The sequence below is a fragment of the Protopterus annectens genome, chromosome 1.part1 (assembly GCF_019279795.1).
Source record: "Protopterus annectens isolate FY-2018-M chromosome 1.part1, PAN1.0, whole genome shotgun sequence".
NCBI classification, from domain to species: domain Eukaryota; kingdom Metazoa; phylum Chordata; order Ceratodontiformes; family Protopteridae; genus Protopterus; species Protopterus annectens.
The window spans coordinates 1,228,388,662-1,228,411,609 of NC_056726.1; the positions used below are offsets into that span (position 1 = coordinate 1,228,388,662).

Consider the following 22,948-nt stretch of genomic DNA (forward strand, 5'->3'; position numbering starts at 1 on the left):
ACATTTTTCTCATAATACCAGTAGACACGTCAATCACTTATACACACTTCACATACACCGTCATACACACGCATCATTCAACCTGTCCCCTTACCTAGCCCTTACTTTTACCCTAACTCAGAAACACATACATGTGTGTATGCACCCACACACACACAAACATACTCACATCCCTTAACAAACATGAACACAGATGCACAGCATTTAATCTATCCCCTCCCCTAACCTTTAATCTAACCCTAACCTGAAAATGCCTGCACACGCCCTCTCAACTCTAATGGTAAACATTTTGTTTGATCAGAAAATGTTGGCATTGTAAATAACCGCATTTACTGCAACCACAAGCACATCCAACATAGCAAAGGGACAGTCAATACTTTCAAAATGATACACAATATTTTGACATCACAGAAGTAGTAACCTCTGTCGAAGAAATGCATAGTTTACAGAGTTTACTGCAGCCATATATATATATATTATGTATAAACCAAAAAGCAAAAGCTCCCACAACAAATGCATAGTAGACCAAACCAAGTCTACAGATAGTGGAATCTGGCTTACTGGTCTGAATGCAATTGGAAAGATTTGTGTGTAATTGTGCATTCAAAAGCCAGGTTGACCGAAAACCTGTATGTTCTTAAGGTGTAATTTGTGCATCTTCCATGATACCTACAAGGAAGGTTTGTAATAGTTTATACACATATGGCACTCTGTTCTACCAGAATTTTTCTGGTTTGTCCTTATATGCATTTGTTATTGGAACTATTTTGGCTTTTGGTATAGCTAGGAACTTTTTTATCTGGTAATAAGAATCAGATTGATAATCATAATCCTCTGCCTTTATCCTTAAAAATAAGAGCACAGGTGTATAATTAAGTGGTAGGGGTGAAATATAGGAGTATCATTTATTCGGGTCTATATTATAAGTGCAAACACTTAGGTTGTCGAATACAGCATGATCGACACCTATTAAGCAAATGCACAATTCACTGAAACCTCAAAACGTGGAAATACAGATGACCAAATTGTTTTGTTTGGCCAACACCGTTTCACCCAGTGACAAAAATAAAACATGCTTCCCACTACACCACTCACTACATACTACCCACCCAAACAAAATAAATAAACCACATACATACACTAAGCTAAACCCTACTTCTAACCCTACACTAAACCTTACATACATTACTATTTATGCACTTACCTTAACCCGCACCCTAACCCTAAGGTCCGTAACTATTGCACACTTAACTTAATAATCTATACCCAAACAAAATAAATAATCCACACATATACACTTAACAAAACCCTACTTCTAACCCTTAAATACATTACTATCTATGCACTTACCTTAACCTGCACCCTAACCCTAAGGTCTGTAACTATTGCACACTTACCTTACGGAGCTATACCACGGAAGGGCCAACTGTGCAAAATTGGGATTTCGAATTTTGTGGTTTCCAGCATTCCATGTACTCGCAGTTCGCTTAATAGGTGTCGATCATGCCATATTCGACAACCTAAGCATTCATGCTTACAATATAGACCCATTTATTGAACATATCTGATGTGTTTTTGTGCTATGGGTGTGTGATTGAGAAGAAAAAAATGTATTTGCCTGTAAGATTAATGTGGAGAATAGGAGGGTTAGGGTGGGTTATTGTTATGAAAGCAACCTTTTTAATACTCTTCTTGGGGATGTAGGAGTTGCTGTTTTAACACATACACAGAATGATTCCCCATAGTTTATGGGTTAAGATGGAAAACTCTGACTTCTGATAGAAAGTTTGTTTTGCAAAGTCTTTAGGGGAGGATTGTTGGGGATCAGGGATGGAGGGTGTAGTTGAACTGCCTGATTAGTAGTTTATTGATCAATATTCAATGGATATCAAACTCATGCCTCAGCTGAGACAATAAATTGAGTTTGTCAACTATTGGGAAAGACCAAAGACCATACCACCAAACCATTGGTCAAGCCATACCTTAAACTTATCAAGACTGAATGGACTACTTTTCTAATCTCTGATGGAAGCTTGTTCCACAATTTCAACTCCTGTTATAGAAAGCACTTGTTCCCAATGTGGTATATTTACAAAAACAGTTTTCTCTGATATCCTGACAATGCTGAGAAAATTAGAAACTTATAGTTGCTGAAAATGTATCATTATCCATGAATTTATACACAAGTGTAAGATTTCCTCTGATCAGTTTGTATCATACGGAATATAATAACAGCTGTTTCAATATTTTTCTATAACTTAAATGTTTTACTACATCAATCTGTTTGGTTTTAAATTTTTTCAAATCTTAATAACTGGGAACATTTATAAATACAAGCTAGGTCCCTAGTATTGTTTAAGAGGTCTTACAATGCCATGTAAAGTGGAACTAGGGCTCTTTCATCGTGGCTATAAATACTTCATAAGATGTCTCTAATCACAGCACACCTAGTCTTTATTACAAATGTCAGACTGTCATGTTTTCGGCACTGTAGTGCGATCTTGGAGATGGTATATTTAAGTAGAGGGTGTGAGGGGTACAGCCCACATGTTGGGGTGTGTGGGGGGTGAAGCCCCCCACGTTAAGTAATGTTTTATGGTTTATTTTTGTTTTTGATTCAGAACAGCAATTGTTTCTCATTGGAAAATAATCACTGTTCTGAAGTTTTGACATTGTAAGGTTTCGCTTACATGGGGTCGATTATCTGTCATACTGTCTTCTGAGCGTGTGATATGATAAGATAGACCTCTCGTATATGAGGCACAGAGTCAAATGGCTTGGCAAAATCTAAGTATATCACATCAGTTGATAAACCTCTGTCCACTGATTCCCAAGTTGGTCAGATAGCCTCTATATGGAGAAAATCTGTATTGAAAAATATACAAAGTGGAATATAACTGCTTGATTAACAAGGTACATAATACTCTTTCAAACCATTTATCAATGATACAGGTGTGATTGATTGGACAATAGTCTAATTTATTAGTATTATCACCTTTAAACAGGTGAACAACAATAGCAGTGTTCAATCACCTGGAAATTAAGTCCAGTTTGGAACAACCATGTAGTATTGATTGATATATATTAGAAAGGAGATACTCATTAAGACTGTCTGGACCTGCTACTGAATAAGGATTAATTAGTCTTTTATGTTTAATCCATCATACTCAGATTTATTGTGGGATGGGTGCTACTCTGAACATTAGAATCAGATTTTAAGTGGGTGGAGCTGTTATTAGATGGGGCAGAAAACTTATCTGCAAATAATTCCACCATCTGATACAGGTTTATAATCAATGCTTCCTCCGTAACTGCACCAATAAATGGCTGTAGAGCTTTCCAATGGCTCCTTAGTTGTCTAAAAATGACCTTTTATATTATCAGTAGTGAAGGCTGCAGGCTTATATTCATATTTTTTTATTGTAGAATGTAACAATTAATGTTTACAATTTGATCTAACTTTGAGGTATTTTACTTTATTTGCTATACTAGGAGTCCTCTAATACCTCTGCCAACAAGATTTATTTTTCCGGCCTAAAGTTTGTAATGTGACAGTCCACAATTCTGTGCACTTCTTTAAACATTTAGATTGGAACACAAAGATCTGTTAGGGAATATATATGTTTATAAAAAATATCTCAACAGTCTTTGGAGTTCTTATCTTTAGTATCTTCCTGTCATTTCAAAGTTCTTAGTTTATTATTAATGGCCGGGTAATCGGCTTGACAGAATTTTAGTGTTGGAGAATTATTAACTAAACAATGTTTCTGTAATGACTTTACTACTTCTTGATATATACATAGATGGTCTGATCTACTAAGTTCAAATTCAGTTCTACAAGTAGGTTTTTATAAACTGCCTTTAGTCCAAATGTCAAGGCCTTTGTCTTTCCCTGTTGTCTCCTTAACTAACTGGCTATAGCTAAGTTCTGTACTAGATCTTATGACAGTGGAGATGACATCACTAACAGAGAGAATGGCTTCCCATACAGCAGAATGTGCACTATGGTTGCCTACAGTCATATCTTAGCCTTGAAAAAAGCAATTCTCCAGGGTTTCACAAAACACTTTGACTTCATTTCTGAAATGAGGATCTGTAGAAATGAGACACTTCCCATGTAAGATTTTAAGATTTCCCTCAACAATGTAACAACCCCAATATTCTCAGAATCATAACAAAATAAAAAATATATATGAGGAGTTAAAATAAAAAGAAACTCTACCTCAACTACTATTGGATCTTTACTGATGATGACTCATATAACCATGAATGTATGTTGAACATTTCTTTTTTTTTTGAAGAGTTCACACAGGCGGTACCCTAGTAGGAGATCTGCTTGATATTTTATTGGGAGCCAATTAGCCTTTGATAAAAGGTGTCAGTTGTGGTCATGCCTTGTGGAGAAGATCATGAATCTGCAGAAGAACATCTTTTCTTATAGCTGCTCTGGTTTCTAGGGTTATGAAGCGTGATATTCCTCGTGTTCAGAATAGGAGCTTGTTTATTATTGCCCTGGTCTTGGCCAAATGGTGTTGGAAGTTCTATGTTTGCTTTAACCAGATACCATGGTCATGCAAGGTCTTAGTGGATTTAGGGTGATGGATAAATCTGAAGTTCTCAGTTTGTGGATACTCTTGCTAACTTTTGTGGGGTTCCAGATAACATGCCTTTACTGTGATGTCCAGTAATAAGATTCATCTGCCTCCCAAAACTGTTTAGGGCTTATTATTTTGGCTGTTTGCTTCGATAACGATAGTGAGGATTTTGTGTTGTCTAACCACATTTTTGTTGAGGTTGTGGGGATGTGTAGACTAGTTCTGGTTAGAGGAGAGTTTGGACTGACAAAGGTGAGCACTGATGATCATTGGGCAATGATGTTAAAGAGCCACAAAAAAAAAAAAAAAAAAAAAAAAATATATATATATATGTATATATATATTTTTTTTCTATATCTAATATATATATATATATATATATATAGAGAGAGAGAGGCAGAAAAGTATAGTTTGGGAGTCGAATTTGAACTATTACCATGGAGAACTGACCTAACATGCTACGCAAGTCTATGACTCAATTTTTTGTTTTATTAAAAAAGTAGATTTAAAAAAATTTCCTATATAGCAGCACCATAGGTTCATAGGTTCAAAAGTTCATAGGTTGGTACTAGGCTATCGGCCCTAGGTCTATACAAGCATAGCCATAACAATTCCGTGACTATTTCTTCCCACAGTGATGTGATCCCTGAGGTGAATTTCCTATCTCCCATCCAGTCGTCAAGGTTCCTTTTGAAGAGGACCAAAGAAACGCTCTGCTTGACATGTATGGGCAGTCTATTCCAGAGTCTGGGGAGTCTCTGGATCAGGAACCTATCCCTCCAGCATGTTTTGTTCATTGTGATGACAAGGTTTAGATCCCTGGACCGTGTTACTCTGAGGCAATGGGATTTCTTTAAGTGCAGCATGTCCAGCAGCTCTAGGTTTGGCATGGCCTTGTATATTAAGCAGAGATTGCCTCTGAGTAGACGATATGTGACAGAGTATAGCTGGAGTTTTTAGACAGTCAGCATAGGGCATCTGCTTTAGGCCTGTGATTCTTTTAGTGAGGTATTTCTGCAGCCTTTCCAGTTGTTGCAGATGTCTAGAGAGGTACATACCACACAGGGCATTGTATTCTATAATGGGTCTAAATAGGGATGAGTTCAGTGGGGCAATGACCTCCTTTTTTCTGGATGAAAAGCCCTTAGTGATGAGGTGTGCACATAGAAGGATTTCCTGACTGTTGTGGCAATGTGGTTATCAAAGGTGAGACCACTGTCCACCTGTGTCCTTAAGTCTCTTATCACACTTTTGGTGTTTAGTGTACTGCCACCTATGTGGTAATTCACAGGTACATGTTTTTCCCAAAGGGGATAACTATACATTTCTTGGTATTGAGCTTGAGCCCATGGCTCTGGCAGCAAGCATCTGTTTTTGTATTGCCCTTTTGTAGAATATCCACATCATTTGGGGATTCAATAATGGCTCCCAGTTTGCAGTCATCTGCAAACTTTGTTAGCCAGCGTCCCTTAGTGTTGGCCTGTACTTCAGAGAAGTAGATGCCAAACAAGAGCGGTCCCAGGACTGAACTCTGTGGTACTCCACTTGTCACTTGTGTGGAGATGGATTTGGAGTCGGCTACTTTTACAGTGTGAGTTCTGTCAGTAACCCAGTTGGCAACCCATCGAGTGATGTAGGGATTAATGCCCAGCTTAGTAAGTTTATCTATGATTCCAGAGTGGGGGATGGTGTCAAAGGCCTTGGCGAGGTCCAGATAGGCTGTGTGGACTGCCTTACCCTCGTCCACAGCTCTGGAGACTGATTTGAAGAAGTCAATCAGGTTCAGGAGACAAGATTGGCCCTTCACGAACCCAAACTGAGTGGGGTCCAGTGTTTGAAGGTTGCCAATGTCTTTGTTTATAAGTTCCATGATAATACATTCCATGGCCTTGCAGATCAGGCTTGTCAGACTGATGGGGCAGTAGTTCCCAGGATCCAAGGTGTATCCCCCCTTGTGGAGTGGGATAAATGTAGCTGTACGACACTCAGTGGGTACGAAGCCTGAGGTGAGGCCATGATTAAACATGACACTTACGTGAGGTGCCATTTCATTTTGTAGCTCATGTAGTACACAGCCTGGGATGTTGTCTGGTCCCATGGATGCTGTATTCTTAGCTTTGGCGAGTGCAGTTTTTACCTGTGTGGCCATTATTACCGGAATTTGGCAATCTTGCAATATTGAGATGGGCCCTTTGGGGGGGGGTGAAGCTGGCACTGAATCGATCTGCCAGGATATTGGCAATATCCTTGGGATCAGTATATTTATATTCTGTTATAGCTCAGAGCATATCTGAGCATTGCCATTTAGATTCTTGACATAACTATAGAATGCCTTGTGGTTGTCTTTGGAATCTTTGGCCATTTTATTTTTGTAACTAGCTTTGAAGGATTTTATGAGGGATCGCAGCTTCTTACTGAGGCTGGTGAGGGAGTTTCTTGCATCCTGGGATTTTCCTCTTTTCTGCAACAGTTTCTTCATTTTGTGCTCATGTTTTATAGATGAAGGCTGACATGGCTCTAACCAACTGTCAGATCTGCACATGTTGTAAATAAGTATCAAATGTTGCATTTTGTAAAAAAGTGTGTAATGGTACACATATTTAAAATATATTTCTGATTCATTATGAACTTATACCAGTTTACTTTTACATGTTTGAGACTCAGAATATCAAGTTGAGCACATCAAACCCGAAACGCCAACACTCGGAATGTCTGATACTGACATTACCCAATATCCAAAATTGCCACCCCCCCCCCCCAGCTTCCAGACCCATATTAGCACTTGATCCTGGGTCTGAAGTGGTAGGGAGATTTGGTATTCACTATTCATTCTTGTACGTCAGCTATCTATAGTTTGAGTTTTGGTGAATGGTTTTGCTTACTGCTGGACTCGATATTCTGAGTCTCAAGTGTATAATAGTAAACTCCTTATACCAGTAAGCCCAATAGTTTGTATAATTTCAATCCGTGTTGTTTCAGTTTGTCATTGTTTGCATAATCATTTATTTTTGTCACATGTTAAGCTATGTACATCTGCTTTACTCTAATGCACTACTCTGCCCTGGTTGTGCCTGAAAAGGGTCTGCCAAGCAGTTCACTTTCCTGGTTAATAAATTACAATAAATAAGTAAATATTACAAACTGCTAAAAACCATTGAGGGTTTGCTGTGACTGGTTTAGGAATGAAGCATGGTATTCATGAACATAATGTACAGATGTGTCCATGCATTTTGCTCACTATGCCCAGTGTACAAACAGGGACTTCTGTGATTTATAGACATGAATCGTGCTCGTTCCCAGGAGTAAGCTATCACATTTACACTTTCTTGACTTATGTACAGTGAGTGCTGAGAAACATGCTGGCAGGGGAGCATGCTCACTGCAATGAGAAGTACAGAGCTATTGTGCAGTTCTACGATTGCTGTCCCATTGGTTACCCCAACAGAACCAGCCAATATTGCAATGGTAATGCCTTCTTGAATGTTTAAAAAAAGGGGTTGGTGCTTAAGGGGCTTGCATTACACAATGGGGCATGATCATGCAATCTGAGTTATCTAGTATACCACCATTGTGTAATTACTTTTATGAATTTCAAAAGGCTTCCTATGCTATTTTGTGCTGCACACTGCATGGCACGTGACATTTATGAATGTGGCTGCCAGTTAGTACAACATGACCAAATTACCTAGATCCATATTGTACTAACTGTCACAGCAAATATGATAAAAATTATGGGTGAGATAGGGGAGAAATGGCACCTGAGGGTACTCATAGCAGGGTGGAAAGAAAGGTTTATCCCAGATGACTGGAAAATAAGCATACTCATGCCAGTGTACAATAACAAATGGGACATCCACAACTGTGGACAGTACAGAGGCTCCTATCACATTGCATGAAAGTTCTGGAGAGGGTGATAGATAAACGGATATGCAGAGTAGTAGAATGTAAGATGGGAGGTAAGCAGTGTGGATTCAGATCAGGAAGCAGCACAACTGACCCAATGTTTGCAGTGAGACAGATACTTAAGAAGACGCTAGAGATGAGGAGAGAGTCCAACTGGGCATTCCTAGACTTGAAGAAAGCATATGACAAGGTCCCAAGAAAGCTGATCTGGGCAGCACTGCGGTGGTTTGAAGTCCCAGAAACATTGTTAGAATTAGTGCAGGCTATGTACAAGGACCCAGTGACTCAAGTATGAACAGTGTTCGGCCTCACAGAGGGGTTCCCAGTGGGAGTGGGTGTACACCAGGGTTGAGCTCTGAGCCCACTGCTGTTCATACTGGTGGACTACATTAGCAAACAAGTTGGAGTGGACAGATCAGTAAAGTTGCTGTAGCAGATGAGGTGGCATTACAGGCAGACTCTTAGCTAGAACTTCAGCAAAGGATAGGAGAATGGAATGCAAAACTGAAGGCACATGGGATGTAATTAAGCACAGATAAGACGGTGGTAATGTCAGGAAATTGGGGAAATCAGGAGAAGGTGAGAATAGAGATAGACGGGAAGAGAGTGGAACAGGTAAACAGCTTCAAGTATCTAGGAGGGGTGGCTGAGGAGAAGATAAGTCTGAATTAAGAGGTCAAAGCTAGAATCAGAGGGGCTGCAGCCAAATGGCATAGAGTGTCAGGTATAGTCTATGACAGAAGAATGCCAACAAAGCTGAAAAGTAAGGTGTACAAGACAGTGGTGCAACCAGCACTACTGTATGGTACAGAAACCTGGGCAGTAAAGGCAGAGCAGATGAAGAAGCTAGAGGTGATGGAAATGAAGTGCCTGAGAAGGGTGGTAGGATGCACAGTGTGGGAAAGACAAAGAAATGGAGACATAACATCAAAAGCTAAAGTAGCTCCAGTTACAGAAAAGATCAAAGATAACAGATTACTGTGGTTTGGACATATGTGCAGAAAAGCAGAAGACAATTTGGTGAGGAAGATTTGGGACAGAGGAAGCGAGGACATCCAGCAAAGAGGTGGATGGATTGTGTGAAAGAAGATCCGTGACAGTCAGGCATGAGTCTTGAAGAAGGCAGGAGTGTGGCACTGAATTGAGAGAGTTGGCGACAGTTAACACAGTACCTCGATCCCATGTAGGAAAAAATGGGAAAAAGGGGGCTGATGATGATGCCAGTTAGTAGTCTGTCTTTTTTGTTTATTTCCTATTTTTACTCTCTCTCTGTCTTTCTCTCTCTCTGTCTCTCTGCAGCCGAGACTTCCTCTATCCTGCCAACCAAGTTATTAGGCACTTACCTGTTCCACTGTATAAATATACAGCTGACGATGTCTCTATTCACATTCAGATACCCCTTGATAATTTATATCATGTTTATTGTTTTATGTATAAACTGCATCATTGCCCAGCTTTTGACTTGTTCATTTGCTGATGTCATAATATCTGAGAAAGAATTTCAGTAATTGGGGCATATCTTACTCACTATGTATCTTCCAATATCTTCTTTTGCTGTAAATTATCTGCCTAGTAGCTGATATACTGATTTTGTGTTATATGCAGATGACAGAGATGTACTTGCTAAAAGACCCACAGTTGTAACTTTTGTTTCTTTACTACATAAAAATAATGTTGTGTTGTTGTGTCTTTCGGCTTTTCCCGGTTAGGGGTCGCCACAGCGGAACTCCGGTCCGCTAATGATTGGCAGTAGATTTTTACGTGCCGAGTTGCCGGCCCCGATGCACAACCTTCAACGAAGGTACGCCCGCCCCATTCACGTATGCCTCCACACAGAAGACGCTCAACAGTACATAAAAATAATACTATCCAATATTTATTAGGGGTTGCTTCATTATTTTAAACTTTGCCAAAAACAAAACCATATGTTTTGCAACTAGGATTAGACAGAAATTGTAAAATAAATAACTAATAATGTGAAATAAAACAAAAAGCCCTTTAACCAAGTTTGTTGATGCATTTAATTACTTAGGAGTCTTGCTGAAACTTTCATTTTCATGTTGATTGTGATTTAAAGTAATCCATTATTTTTTATAAAGTTCATATAAAACTAGAAACTGGTTTATGCATATATTTGTTAAACAGGAACATCAATCTGGGAAGTCCAGTTTTCAGAGGAGGCCTGGAGTAAACAATTTGAAGAAATATGTAGTAAGAATAAGAACTACAGAGTTTACTGATATCGATCAGTGTAAATTAGATTTAGTGCAAGTAGTAAAATTTGGTAAATAGATAGTCAATAACAATGATGATAAAAATCAGCCAAGGAAATACTAGCAGAATTGCATACGTGATTAAATTGGACTATAGAAATTCATTAGATATATGTTTTAATTGCAGGAATAAGAAAGTTTGTTACAGATGAAAGCAGACAGTGTAGAAATAAAATAGTTCACAGATAAGAATTCAAATTTATTGCCAATGAGGTCTAAAACTTTTTAATAGTGTTAGTATGTATTTAACATTTGTTGACCAGGAAAGCCTGACTAGGACAGAGCCTATTTTCAAAAGCACAGGCCTGGAGAGAAATGCTCCAGATGCATGTGTTTAGATAGTAATTAAGTAATAGCTGAATCAATTTTAGTTTTGCAGAGTGGACTGCATTCTATCACTAATTATGCTATTCTACAAGTGCATAGTAGCATTATATTCTTTCCTGCTTTGGATAATTATGTAATTATTTATTCCCCATATGGTTTGGCAGTTGTTTATTATTTTATTTTAAAACTTGTTACTCTAGTGTAGTTTGGATACATCACTGTGACTTTCATACTTTAGCTATTGTTACCTTTTGAGGATGCAATTATTTTTAAAACCCATTATTTGATTTGTACTTCACACAGGGATGTACTACATTATTCATTAATTAAGTTATTTATTCCATTTATTTTGATTGTGATATAGTCAGCAAAGTCATGATCATTTTGTTGAACTTAAGTATAATATAATACTTGATACAGACCTCTGGACTCATGGCAAACTTTTCAAAGGCTGTTTAGATGAGAAGAACAGACTTGAAAGAACTTCAATGGGAAAAAAAAAGCTCTTAGATGGAGGGGGCAAAGCTCTCCACACCATCAATGCAGCAGGTCCACTCCCTGCCCCATTATATCTAACTCCAAGGTACCACACCACGCATGCAGTGGGTCCACTCCCTGGCCATTATATCTAACTCCAAGGTACCAGATCTCAGACTAAGTTACAATATGCTCAATGGCAGTTAATACTGCTGCTTCACAGCACTAGGTTCTCCAGCTTGGTTCCTGGCTGGGATACCAACTACACAAAGGTTACTTGTCACCTCTATGGCGATTTTGTTTTTTGCTGGATACTCTGTTTTTCTTCTACATTCCTAAGGCATGCCATAGGTGAATTGGAAATCCTTTAAATTGCCCATTGGTGTGTGTGTGTGTGTGTGTGTGTGTGTGTGTGTGTGTGTGTGTGTGTGTGTGTGTGTGTGTGTGTGTGTGTGTGTGTGGCAGACTAGAGTCCCGCCTAGAATATTCCTCAGCTTCACACCCAATGATTCCCAGGGTCCCACCTACAATATTTCTCTGCTTCATTCCCAATGATTGCCAGGACAAGCTTCAGCTCCCATGTAACCCTGAACAGGATGACGTAGATGTTGGGAATGAATGTTTTATGTCTGGTCTATTTAGCCCAGCAACTAAATGTATAATTAAAATTATATCTTAGAAATTTGTAACAAAGACTGTTGTATTTGTACAGAAATCTTTCAAAATCAGATTTACTAATTCCTGCTATTTGTTCTTTACAACTGCTTGTTAAAATTCATATGTGTGTGTATTTCTTGTTGATTGATGTTTTCTATGCTTTAGAATGACTGTAGTTAGTCCTTATTGCAATTAGACAAATGAAACATGAACTAAAGTGGACTTTTAGCATTTTAAATATAAATAAAATAAAATAACATAAAAAGTAGAGAAAATTATAATACAATTTTCAGATATTCATGGACAGACTCTAAAAATATATATTTAAGTACAAGCAACAAAATATGTATAAAGAATAAAATAACTGAGTTACCTCTGCATCTGCATACGTTTTTGTTTCATTGATAAATTGGTACTGTTTTTTGCCACCACAAATGTCTTTCCTTGCCCGGTCTAAAACAAACAAACCAAAAAAAATTATATACATGTACACATAAAACACTTCACACATATTGAGCATACATACAATCATTTTCCTGTACACAGTAGTGGCAGACATGACCTGCAGAATCCCCAGGCCTGTCTATTCACTATTTACCTATTTTAATATGCAGAACCAACTTCAACTTTGGATACAGTTTCTTCTTCCTAGCCTATAAAGTTGCTTTATGCAAGCCAACACGCTTTTTGGATTTTGATGAATTTCTCCTCCAGCTGCCTTATTTGGAGGTGGATTTTCTTTCTTTGCTATCCAAGTAAATCCTAGAGGCACAGGTGCCTTTTTCTAGGGGGGACTCAGGAGCACTGCCTGGTTAGGTGGCTTAAATTACATTACCTTTTTGCTTAATAGGAGGAGACAATAAGCCTAGCTAGTCTGCCCTTTTAAATACATTTTGCATTCTACCCTCCCTTCATCCCTATTTACCTGTTATCCTTTTCTACCTGCCCAAAGTCCTCTTGAATGTCTCTAGGATTACCTGCTCCTCTGCTCATTTTGGTGATCCATTCCATGGATCCAAAACCCCTTCTGTGAAACAGTGAAGGAACAGCCATTGTTGGCACAAGTTGTCGGTGGGGGGTGGGGTGAGGCTGGGCATGATAGTCAGATGTCATTTGGGTGGTATTGCAGTGTCACCATTCAGAGCTTCATGACTGATAGAGGCAGTACTGGCATGCAGAAATGAATGCAGATACTGCATTCTCATTCAGGGCTGAAGCCTTCATTGTTTTTTTTGTCCCTAACTTTGAATTAAGGGGTCACTAGATCAGGGATCTGTACAGGTTGTCAGAAAAGCTAGCAATGGGTCTGTTGTGAAAAAGTAGTTTTGGACACACAGGGAGTAATTACTTCCTACAATCTGCAGCCTGTGCTGCCTTCCTGTCCTATATCTTCTTCCTGCTCAGAATGATCTTTTCACATCTTCTTGATGTAATATTGACACCAATGTTTTGCCCCCCCCCCCCAATCTCTTTTGTTCTCTGGTCATATTTCTTCCCTTCCATCCCATTGGTCTTTTTGGTCACATTTTTATGGATTTCTTCTAGCAGCCTGATGTCTAATTCCTTATACAGACTCTAGAACTGCACACAGTACTCAAGGTGTGGCCTGACCAAGGCCGTGTTGTGTGAAAGCATTGCTTCTTTGCTCTGGAATCCCCTAAGGATAATTCCCAACATTCTGTTTGTTGCTGCCATTGCCTTCTTACTACATTCCGGGTTGTCCGGTCCAGATGTGATCAATATTGGCAGATCCTTTTCCTGCTCTTTTGTCATCAGTTCCAATCCCCCAGCTGATCATTTGTATGAGTATTGTTGTGGCTTAAATACAGCACTTTGCTTTTGTTTGCAGTGAACTACAATTGTCACCTTTCTGCCAACTTCCTCAGCCTTTCCAAAACCTTCCTTAAATGCTTCTTCCTATCATCTACTGCTGCACTTATTTTTGTGTCATCAGCATAGTGGTTGAGACTGCAGTTTAGCATGATCTCCCTTCCCTCAGATATATCTGAAGCAAACACACTAATGAGATTTGGACTCAGTGTAGACCTCTGCTGTACTCCACTGCCAGCTTCCTAATTCCTAACATTGCACTTCTCACCAAAACCTTGTGCCCTACCATTCAACCATGCAGCTATCCATTTTGTCAGACATGGCCCTACTGGCAGTCTATACATTTGTCCAGTCAGCATCCTGTGTGGAAGTGAATACAGGTAGACTATGTCTTCTGACATTCCCCTGTCAAGTTCACTTGTACCCTGTCTAAAAACTGGATCAGGTTTAACTGACAGCTTCTTGTGGCCATGGACCTATGTTGCTCACTGTGCTTAAGATTTTTCCCCTGTAGAAGACCTGACAGATTTTCCTTCAGGATTCTCTGCATGACTTTCCCTACCACAGTCCATAGGTTCATAGGTTCATAGGTTCATACTAGGCTATCTGCCCTAGGGCATTTATAAGCCTAGCCAGAATGTGTTTGGCTTTCGCCACCCATTTTAAATTTATTTTGCTATGCCCTTTTTCGAGGTTAGTATACTGTGCCTCTGTCTAACAGTGACACAGAAGTGATACCCAGGGTAAACCTACGATCTCCCATCTACTCATCAAGATTCCTCTTGAAGAGAGTCAATGAGGGACTCTGCCTAACCTGGACTGGGATTTTATTCCAGAGTGAAGGGAGCCTCTGGGTTATGAATCTGTCCCTCCAGCATGTCCTATTTATTTCAGTGCTGAGGTTCAAGTCTCGAGTGCGTAGCTCGATGGGATTTGGATTTTCTGAGGTGCAGCATGTCCATTAATTCCGGGTTGGACATGGCTTTATACATCAGGCACAGATCGCCTCTGAACAGGCGGTATGCCACTGAGTAGAGCTGGAGTTTCTTTAACCGGGCAGCATATGGCATCTGTTTGAGCCCTTTGATCCTCTTGCTGAGGTACTTTTGGGGTCTTTCCAGTTGCTGCAGGTGTCTGGTAAGGTACATCCCAAAGGGGCATTGTACTCAATTATGGGCCTGATGAGGGATGAGTAAAGAGGCACGATGACGTCCCTGATCTAGATGTGAATCCCTTCATGATTAGGTGGGCTATATAAAATGTTTTTCTAACCACTTTGGCCACGTGGTTGTCAAATGAGAGATTGCTATCAACTTGGGTCCCCAGGTCCCTAATTACTTCTTCTGTACTTAATGGATTACCACCTATGTGGTAATTTGTGGGCACTTTGTTTTTGCCAAAGGGGATGACTATACACTTTTTGGCATTTAGCTTGAGGCCATGGCTCTGGCACCAGTTGTCTGTTTCTATGAGGCCTTTTTGGAGGATGCTTGTGTCGACTGAAGAGTCGATTATGGCGCCCAGTTTGCAGACATCTGCGAACTTGGTCAGCCACAGTCCTTCCGTGTTGGCCTGTACCTCCGAGAAATATATACCGAACAAGAGAGGTCCCAGGACTGAGTCTTGTGGGACGCCACTTGTAACTGGTTTGGAGTCTGACATGGCTCCAGCAATTCTAACCATGTGGGTTCTGTCCTTGAGCCAGTTTGCAATCCATCTAGTGACATAGGGGTTTATATTTAAGCTGGTGAGCTTATCTATAATGCCCGAGTGGGGTATTGTATCAAAGGCTTTTGCGAGGTCCAGGTAGGCTGTGTGGACCACCTTCCCCTCGTCAATGGCCTTGGTGACTGTTTCAAAGAAATCAACCAGGTTTAAGAGGCAAGATCTGCCCTTAACAAAGACGAACTGGGTAGGATCCAGTATTTGTAGGTCCCCAATATCTTTATTTATGAGGTCCATGATGATCCTTTCCATGGCTTTGCAGACCAAGCTAGTCAGGCTTATGGGGCAATAGTTTCCAGGATCCGTTGAGGCACCACCTTTATGGAGAGGGACCACTGTTGCTGTACGTCACTCTTTGGGCACATATCCTGTAGTAAGGCTGAGGTTGAACAGTAGTTTTATGTTTGGGTTTAGCTCTTCTTGGAGTTCATGTAGGACGCAGCCCGGGACACCATCTGGTCCCATTGATGCTGTGTTTTTTGCTTTGGAGAGGGCGGCTCTTACCTGAGCATCTGAGATGTCAGGGGGGCAGCACTCTGCTGGGATAGATATTTGCCCTTTTGGTGGGGAGGGGGGGAGAAGTTTGCGCTGAACCTGTCAGCTAGGATGTTGGCAATGTCTGTGGGTTCGGTGTATTTTTTGTCATTTTGGACTAATTCTGAGCATATCTGGGAATTACCACCCAGGTTCCTAACATAACTAAAGAAAGCCTTGTGATTATCCTTAGTGTCCTGTGCAATTTTTCTCTCGAAGCTAGCCTTAGACAATTTTATGTGCGCCCGTAGTTTTTCGCTAATACTGATTGGTGATGCCTTCCCTTTTTGGGATTTTGCTCTATCATTTAGTAGCTTCCTCCTTCTATTGTATAGTTTGTTTATGGCTGGGGTCCACCAGACAGGACGTCTGCCTTTGGAGGATTGGGTCTTGGTTTTATTTGGGATTGCATGATCCATGCATTCCTGAAGGTGTTCATAGAATGCGTTTATAAAGGATTCTGCGGTCTGGGCCGTATTTTCCACAGGCCCGGGGGCTTTGAAGGATTCCACCTCAGTTTTGAGGAGTGTGAAATTTGCTTTAGAGAAGTTTTTCACTGTGGTTTTCTGGGCAGGGGGTGGGGTCGGGATGTGAATATCCAGTGAGATTAGTTTATGGTCTGATCTTACCAGTGAGGGATACACTTCTGGTCTGGAGCATAGAGTCCCCATGTTGGTGATGATCAGGTCCAGTATGTTTTCCCCTCTTGTGGGAGTAGTAACAAGTTGCCCCATAGCATTTGAGTTTATAAATTCTAGGAACCTTTGGGCTAGGGTGTTGGAGCTAGAGTAATGCTCCCAGTCTATGTCTGGGTAGTTGAAGTCGCCCAATATAATGGTGTTTGGAGAGACCTTCATATTTTCCAGTGTTCTCAGGAAGGCCGAGTGGGGTTCCTGGGTTTGGGAGGGTGGTCTGTAGCAGGCTATAAACTGGAAGGCAGTTTTACCCACTGTTAGTTGCACATGGATAGTTTCTGATGCTTCGTGCTTTGCCACCAACCTGGAGGTGTGGGTATCTTTGATGAGTATCGATACTCCCCCTCCTTTTGTAGTTCGGTCCAAGTTTTGGGGCCAAAAAGCATGGTATGAGGTATAACCTGGTAGTGCTGGGGTGCTCTCGGGAGCCCTGAACCAGGTTTTTGTTACTGCACAGATATCGATGTTCTCCATGCTAAGGAGAGTTTCGAGTGCGTGCATCTTGAGGTTTAGACTTCTGGCGTTGAGTAGCATTACTCTTAGTTTCTTATCCCTTGTGATACCTATGGAGGTGGGTTTGTCTTTTGAGCTTTGCCTAAAAAAGGCACTATGGGGGTAGCAAGAGCCTTTGCCAATATCCGAAATCCCAGGGGTGACAGGTGCAAGCCGTCCCTAGAGAAGCATTGTGGCTTGTCGAGCATATCATCCCAAGCTGACAGGCATTGGATCCCCTTTGAATGACACCAGTGCTTAAGCCAATTGTTGAAATTGATCATCTTGTCTTCATATTGTGGCATCATTCTTGGTGAGGGTAAGATGCTACTCAAGGTCAGGGTCATACCGGCCTGGGCTACATGCTCAGAGAGCTCCTTTATGTCTCTTTTCATGTAGTCCAGGGAGGTACGTCTCAGGTCATTCACACCAGCATGGACAATGACTGAGTCATATTTGTACTTGCCTTGGAGTGACCTGAGTGCTTGTGTTATGTGGCGGATCCTAGCGCCCGACAGGCTGCTCACCGTGACCCTCTCCTTGTTCAGCCTGGTGAGCGGGACGTCAGTGTGCCTGACGATAGAGTCACCTATTACAAGTGTATCAGGTGTGTTGTTTAGTCTTAAGGGATCTATAGTTCCCCATTTATTTTTTGCTCTTCCCCAGTGCAATTGTACTACACATAATGACATCCACTCATCTTTCACCTCTGCACTAATTAGCAACCTGTAGAAGATATTCATCTGTGGGTCTGCCAACAATGGATTTGAAAACTCTGGGAGAAAACCCCTCAAGCTCTTGTTTTTTTTTCTGTCTAGGACATGTGGTTCCCTCTGAACTTCTTCTCCTAGACAGCACTATTATAATACAGCATAAGACCCTTGACTGTCCGCAAGACAAGTGAAATTCACTTTTGCAAGCATGTCCAGAGTCAGTTCCAGGTGTACTCTCCAGTTCATCTGGTGGAATTGGGCATCCTGAGGCAATGTCACAACTGCCTCATGTATACAGACAACCCTCTCCTCTTACCTCTAGACACAAACACTTGTGAGAGATGCAAATACACAGCCAGACTGGAGGCTAAGCACTCTCAACCCATGACTGTAACAGACAGTCAAGAGGAGAAGAGACACACTAGCATCACACCACCAGTCACACATGGATCTACAAAACAAGCACTGGCAAAACATCCACATAAATACACAAAAACATATTCGGAGGCACTAGGTACCAATCTGAAAAAGAAAGAGTGCCCTCCACAGCAGACAAGCAAGTAACTTGCACCTCCAAACACAAGCCAGAAAACACATAATTCACCTCAGCAGTGTGCCTCACGACAGCCCCTAAGCCATAACACCATACCCAACATGCTAGTAATAGGAGACTCTATAGTAAGGCACACAGATGTTCCACTCACCAGGCTGAACAAGGAGAAGGTTACTGTCAGCTGCCTGTCAGGTGCTTGGATCCGGCACATAACATAGGCACTTAGGTCACTCCAGAACAAGTACAAGTATGATGCTGTCATTGTACATGTTGGTGTGAATGATCTAAGATGTACCTCCCTGGACTACATGAAAAGAGACATTGAGGAGCTCTCTGATCATGTAGCCCAAGCTGGTATGACCCTGACCTTGAGTAGCATACTACCATCACCTAGAATGATACCACAATACAAAGACAAAATGATAAATTTCAACAACTGGCTAAGCTTCTGGTGTCATTCTAAGGGGATCCAGTGTCTGTCTGCCTGGGATGACATGATAGACAAGCCTCGCTGTTTCACCAGAGATGGTTTGCACCTGTCACCCCTAGGCTTTCGAATACCGGCCAATGCTCTTGCCGTCCCCATAGTGCCTTTTTTAGGCAAGGCTCAAAGCACAAACCAACCACCATAACCAGCACAGGTAACCAAAAACTAAGGGTAATGCTACTCAACGCCAGAAGTCTCAACCTCAAAATGCACGCACTCGAGGCATTCCTCAGTATGGAGAAATCGATGTTTGTGCAGTGACGGAAACCTGGTTCAAGGCTCCAGAGAGCACCCCAGCACTACCAGGTTACAATTCATATCATACCTTCCGGCCTCATTTACCGGATTGCTGTACAAAGGGCGGAGGTGTATCCATATTCATCAAGGATACTCACATCTCCAGGTTAGTGGCACAGCATGATGCCCCAGAGATCATCCATGCGCAACTATCAGCAGGCAAACCACCATTTCTAGTCGTAGCCTGTTATAGATCGCCCACCATGTCCCAAGATGCATATTCAGCATTCCTTGAGGCATTGGAAAATATAAAGGTCCTACCCAACACCATAATTTTGGGTGATTTCAACTATCCTGGTATAGACTGGGTGAACTACCAAAGTTGTAACTCCTATGCCCAGCGGTTCATAGAATTTATAAATTCAAATGCCCTTGAACAACTGGTATGTTCTCCCACTAGAGGGGACAGCATATTGGATTTAGTCATCACAAATATGGGCGCACATTGTACCACACCCATTATCACTCCCTCTCTGGTCAGATAGGACCATAAACTGATAACCCTGGATGTCCTCACCCCTCCACCTCCCCCAGTCAAAGAAATCATCGTAACAAACCTTTCCAAAGCAAACTTCAAACGACTTGCGTCAGAAGTGGAAAGCTTCTCTATTCCCTTGCAGAAGGATAATGATATCCAGGATGCCGAATCCTACACCAAGGCACATTATATACATCTTCAGGATTGCATGGACCATGCTATCCCAAATAAAACCAAGACTCCTTCCTCAAGCAAGAAGAAACCAGTCTGGTGGACCCCAGCCATAAACAAACTATACAATAAAAGGAGGAGACTTATACAAAAAAAGGCCAAATCTCAAGTAGAAAAATCATCCCTGATCAGCATTAGTAAGAAATTGAGGGCCCTCACCAAGTCAACTAAAGCCAATTTCAAAAAGAAAAATGCCAAGGATGCCAAGGATAACCATAAGGCCTTCTATAGTTACGTCAAAAACCTAAATGGCAATGCTCAGGTCTGTTCTGAGCTAGTACAAAATGGAACAAAATACACTGACCCCACTGACATTGCCAACATCTTGGCTGATAGGTTCAGTGCAAATTTCTCTCCCCCTCACCACCTACAGGGCCTATTACTATTTCAGGGGATTGTGTAACTCCAATTATTACTGATACGTTGGTTAATAAGGCTCTATCTAAAGCTAAAAACACTGCCTCCATGGGACCAGATGTTGTCCCGGGCTGTGTCACATGAGAGCTCCAAAATGAATTAACCCCGCATGTGAATACCCTGTTCAGTCTCAGCCTCTCGACAGGATATGTGCCCATAGAATGGTGCACAGCGACAGTGGTTCCACTGCACAAGGGTGGGCCCACAACTGACCCTGGGAACTACCGACCAATAAGCCTGACCAGTCTGATCTGTAAGGCAATGGAGCAAATCATTATGGAACTCATAAATGGAGAGAGTGGGAACCTCCATACACTTGACCCCACACAGTTCAGCTTTGTCAAGGGCAGATCATGCCTCCTGAACCTGGTGGACGTCTTTGAGACAGTTACTCAGGTTATAGATAAGGGAAAGGAGGTACACACAGCTTACCTTGACCTTGCAAAAGCATTTGACACCATTCCCCATTCAGGTATTATTGATAAACTCACCAACCTGGGCATAAACCCTTATGTCACAAGATGGATCTCAAACTGGCTCTCAGACAGATCCCACAAAGTAAGAGTAGTGGGATCTATGTCCAAATCCAGACCAGTAATGAGTGATGTGCCTCAGGGCTCTGTCCTGGGGCCCCTCCTGTTTGGCATATACTTCTCAGAAGTACAGGCATGCAATGAAGGGCTGTGGCTGACCAAGTTTGTGGACGACTGCAAACTGGGTGCTATAATAGAGTCTCCGGCCGACATGGATATCCTCCAGAAGGGCCTTAATGAGACTGATGCATGGTGTCAAAGCCATGGTCTCAAGCTAAATGCTAATAAATGTGTAGTAATCCCCTTTGGAAAAAACAGAGTACCCATGAACTACCACATAGGAGGTAACCCCCTGAAATCTGAAGAAGTAATAAGGGATCTAGGGACCCAAGTAGATAGTCAGCTTTCCTTTGATAACCATGTTGCCAAGGTGGTTAGAAAATCCTTCTATGTGACCCATCTGATCATGAAAGAGTTCGGATCAAGATCTAAGGATGTAGTGGTGTCCCTCTACTCTTCCCTCATCAGATCCATTATTGAGTACAATGCACCAATTGGAATGTATCTGGCTAGGCATCTCCAGCAGCTGGAGAGATAACATAGGTACCTCACTGAGAGGATTACTGGCCTCAAACAGTTGCCATATGCAGCACGAGTGAAAAAACTAAGGCTTTTCTCTGTTGCATACCGTCTTCTCAGAGGCGATCTCTGTCTACCATACAGAGCCATATCCAACCCAGAACTGTTGAACATGCTCCATCTTAGCAAAACCAAATCTACTTGAGCTACACGCTCTAGGGATATAAACCTCAGCACAACAATGAATAGAACATGCTGGAGGGATAGATTCCCTTCGCAAAGACTTCCCTTGCTATGGAACAAGGTCCCGATCTACATAAGACAGAGCCCCTCACTATCAGTCTTCAAGAGGAACCTTGACGAGTGGATGGGTAACAGAAAGTTCACACCAGGGATCATACCAACAGCTCTACTAGATAGGGGCCAAGGGTACTAGCTGCTAGATCAAGGGTCTAGGGAACTAACCAAAGGGGCGGTGAATACCGCACAATGTGGCTGGGCTAATATATGCCTTCGGGCAGATAGCCCAGTACCTACCTATGAACCTACCTATCTTTCCCCTCTGTATTGGTATTAATCCACTCATCTGCCCTTTGTGTCCTGCCTACCTGTCAGCATGGCTTCCCTTCTCTTGCATTCTTTTGTGAACACTGGCACAAAGTGTTACACTGCCAGTCCAGCTATCTGGAATTTTGTAAATAATTCCATGTCATTTGTGAATATTCATATGATTTATACAGAACTATATGTTATGTACTGAGCATCAAGAATTTAACCACAGCATACCCTGCCGGAACATAGAAAATTAACCTGCAAAACTTAAGAATAGTTGAGGTTAAGTTCCTTTATAGCTGGGCCATAAACAAGAGATGTTATCTCTCAGTTTTAATGCAAAAGCAGACACAATGTCTAGAGCTAGACGTTTTTATATTGTCTTGAAATAAAAGTAATTACTGGGTTTAAAATGTAAAGTGTTTTATTGCTTTATGACTTCCTTGCAGCTATACAGTTCTGAGCAAACATCTGAGAGATATGTATTTCTCACACAGGGATGTTAAATTCTGTTAAGTTTCTGTTTAGCCTAGGAACTGAAGGCAGGTGACAATAAGTGATGTCATCCAGGCTAACTCAGCAGTAAAATGTGATATTGAT

General features: G+C 41.4%; 1 protein-coding gene across 1 annotated transcript in view; it reads right to left on the reverse strand.

The window, feature by feature from the left end:
- LOC122809479 (lectin-like) overlaps positions 1-22,948 on the reverse strand; it is a 297,360-nt gene that overhangs the window by 192,747 nt on the left and 81,665 nt on the right. Inside the window, exon 2 of the mRNA XM_044081025.1 lies at positions 12,606-12,685. Coding sequence (XP_043936960.1) covers positions 12,606-12,685 — 80 coding nt within the window. The remainder of the gene's footprint in view (positions 1-12,605; positions 12,686-22,948) is intronic.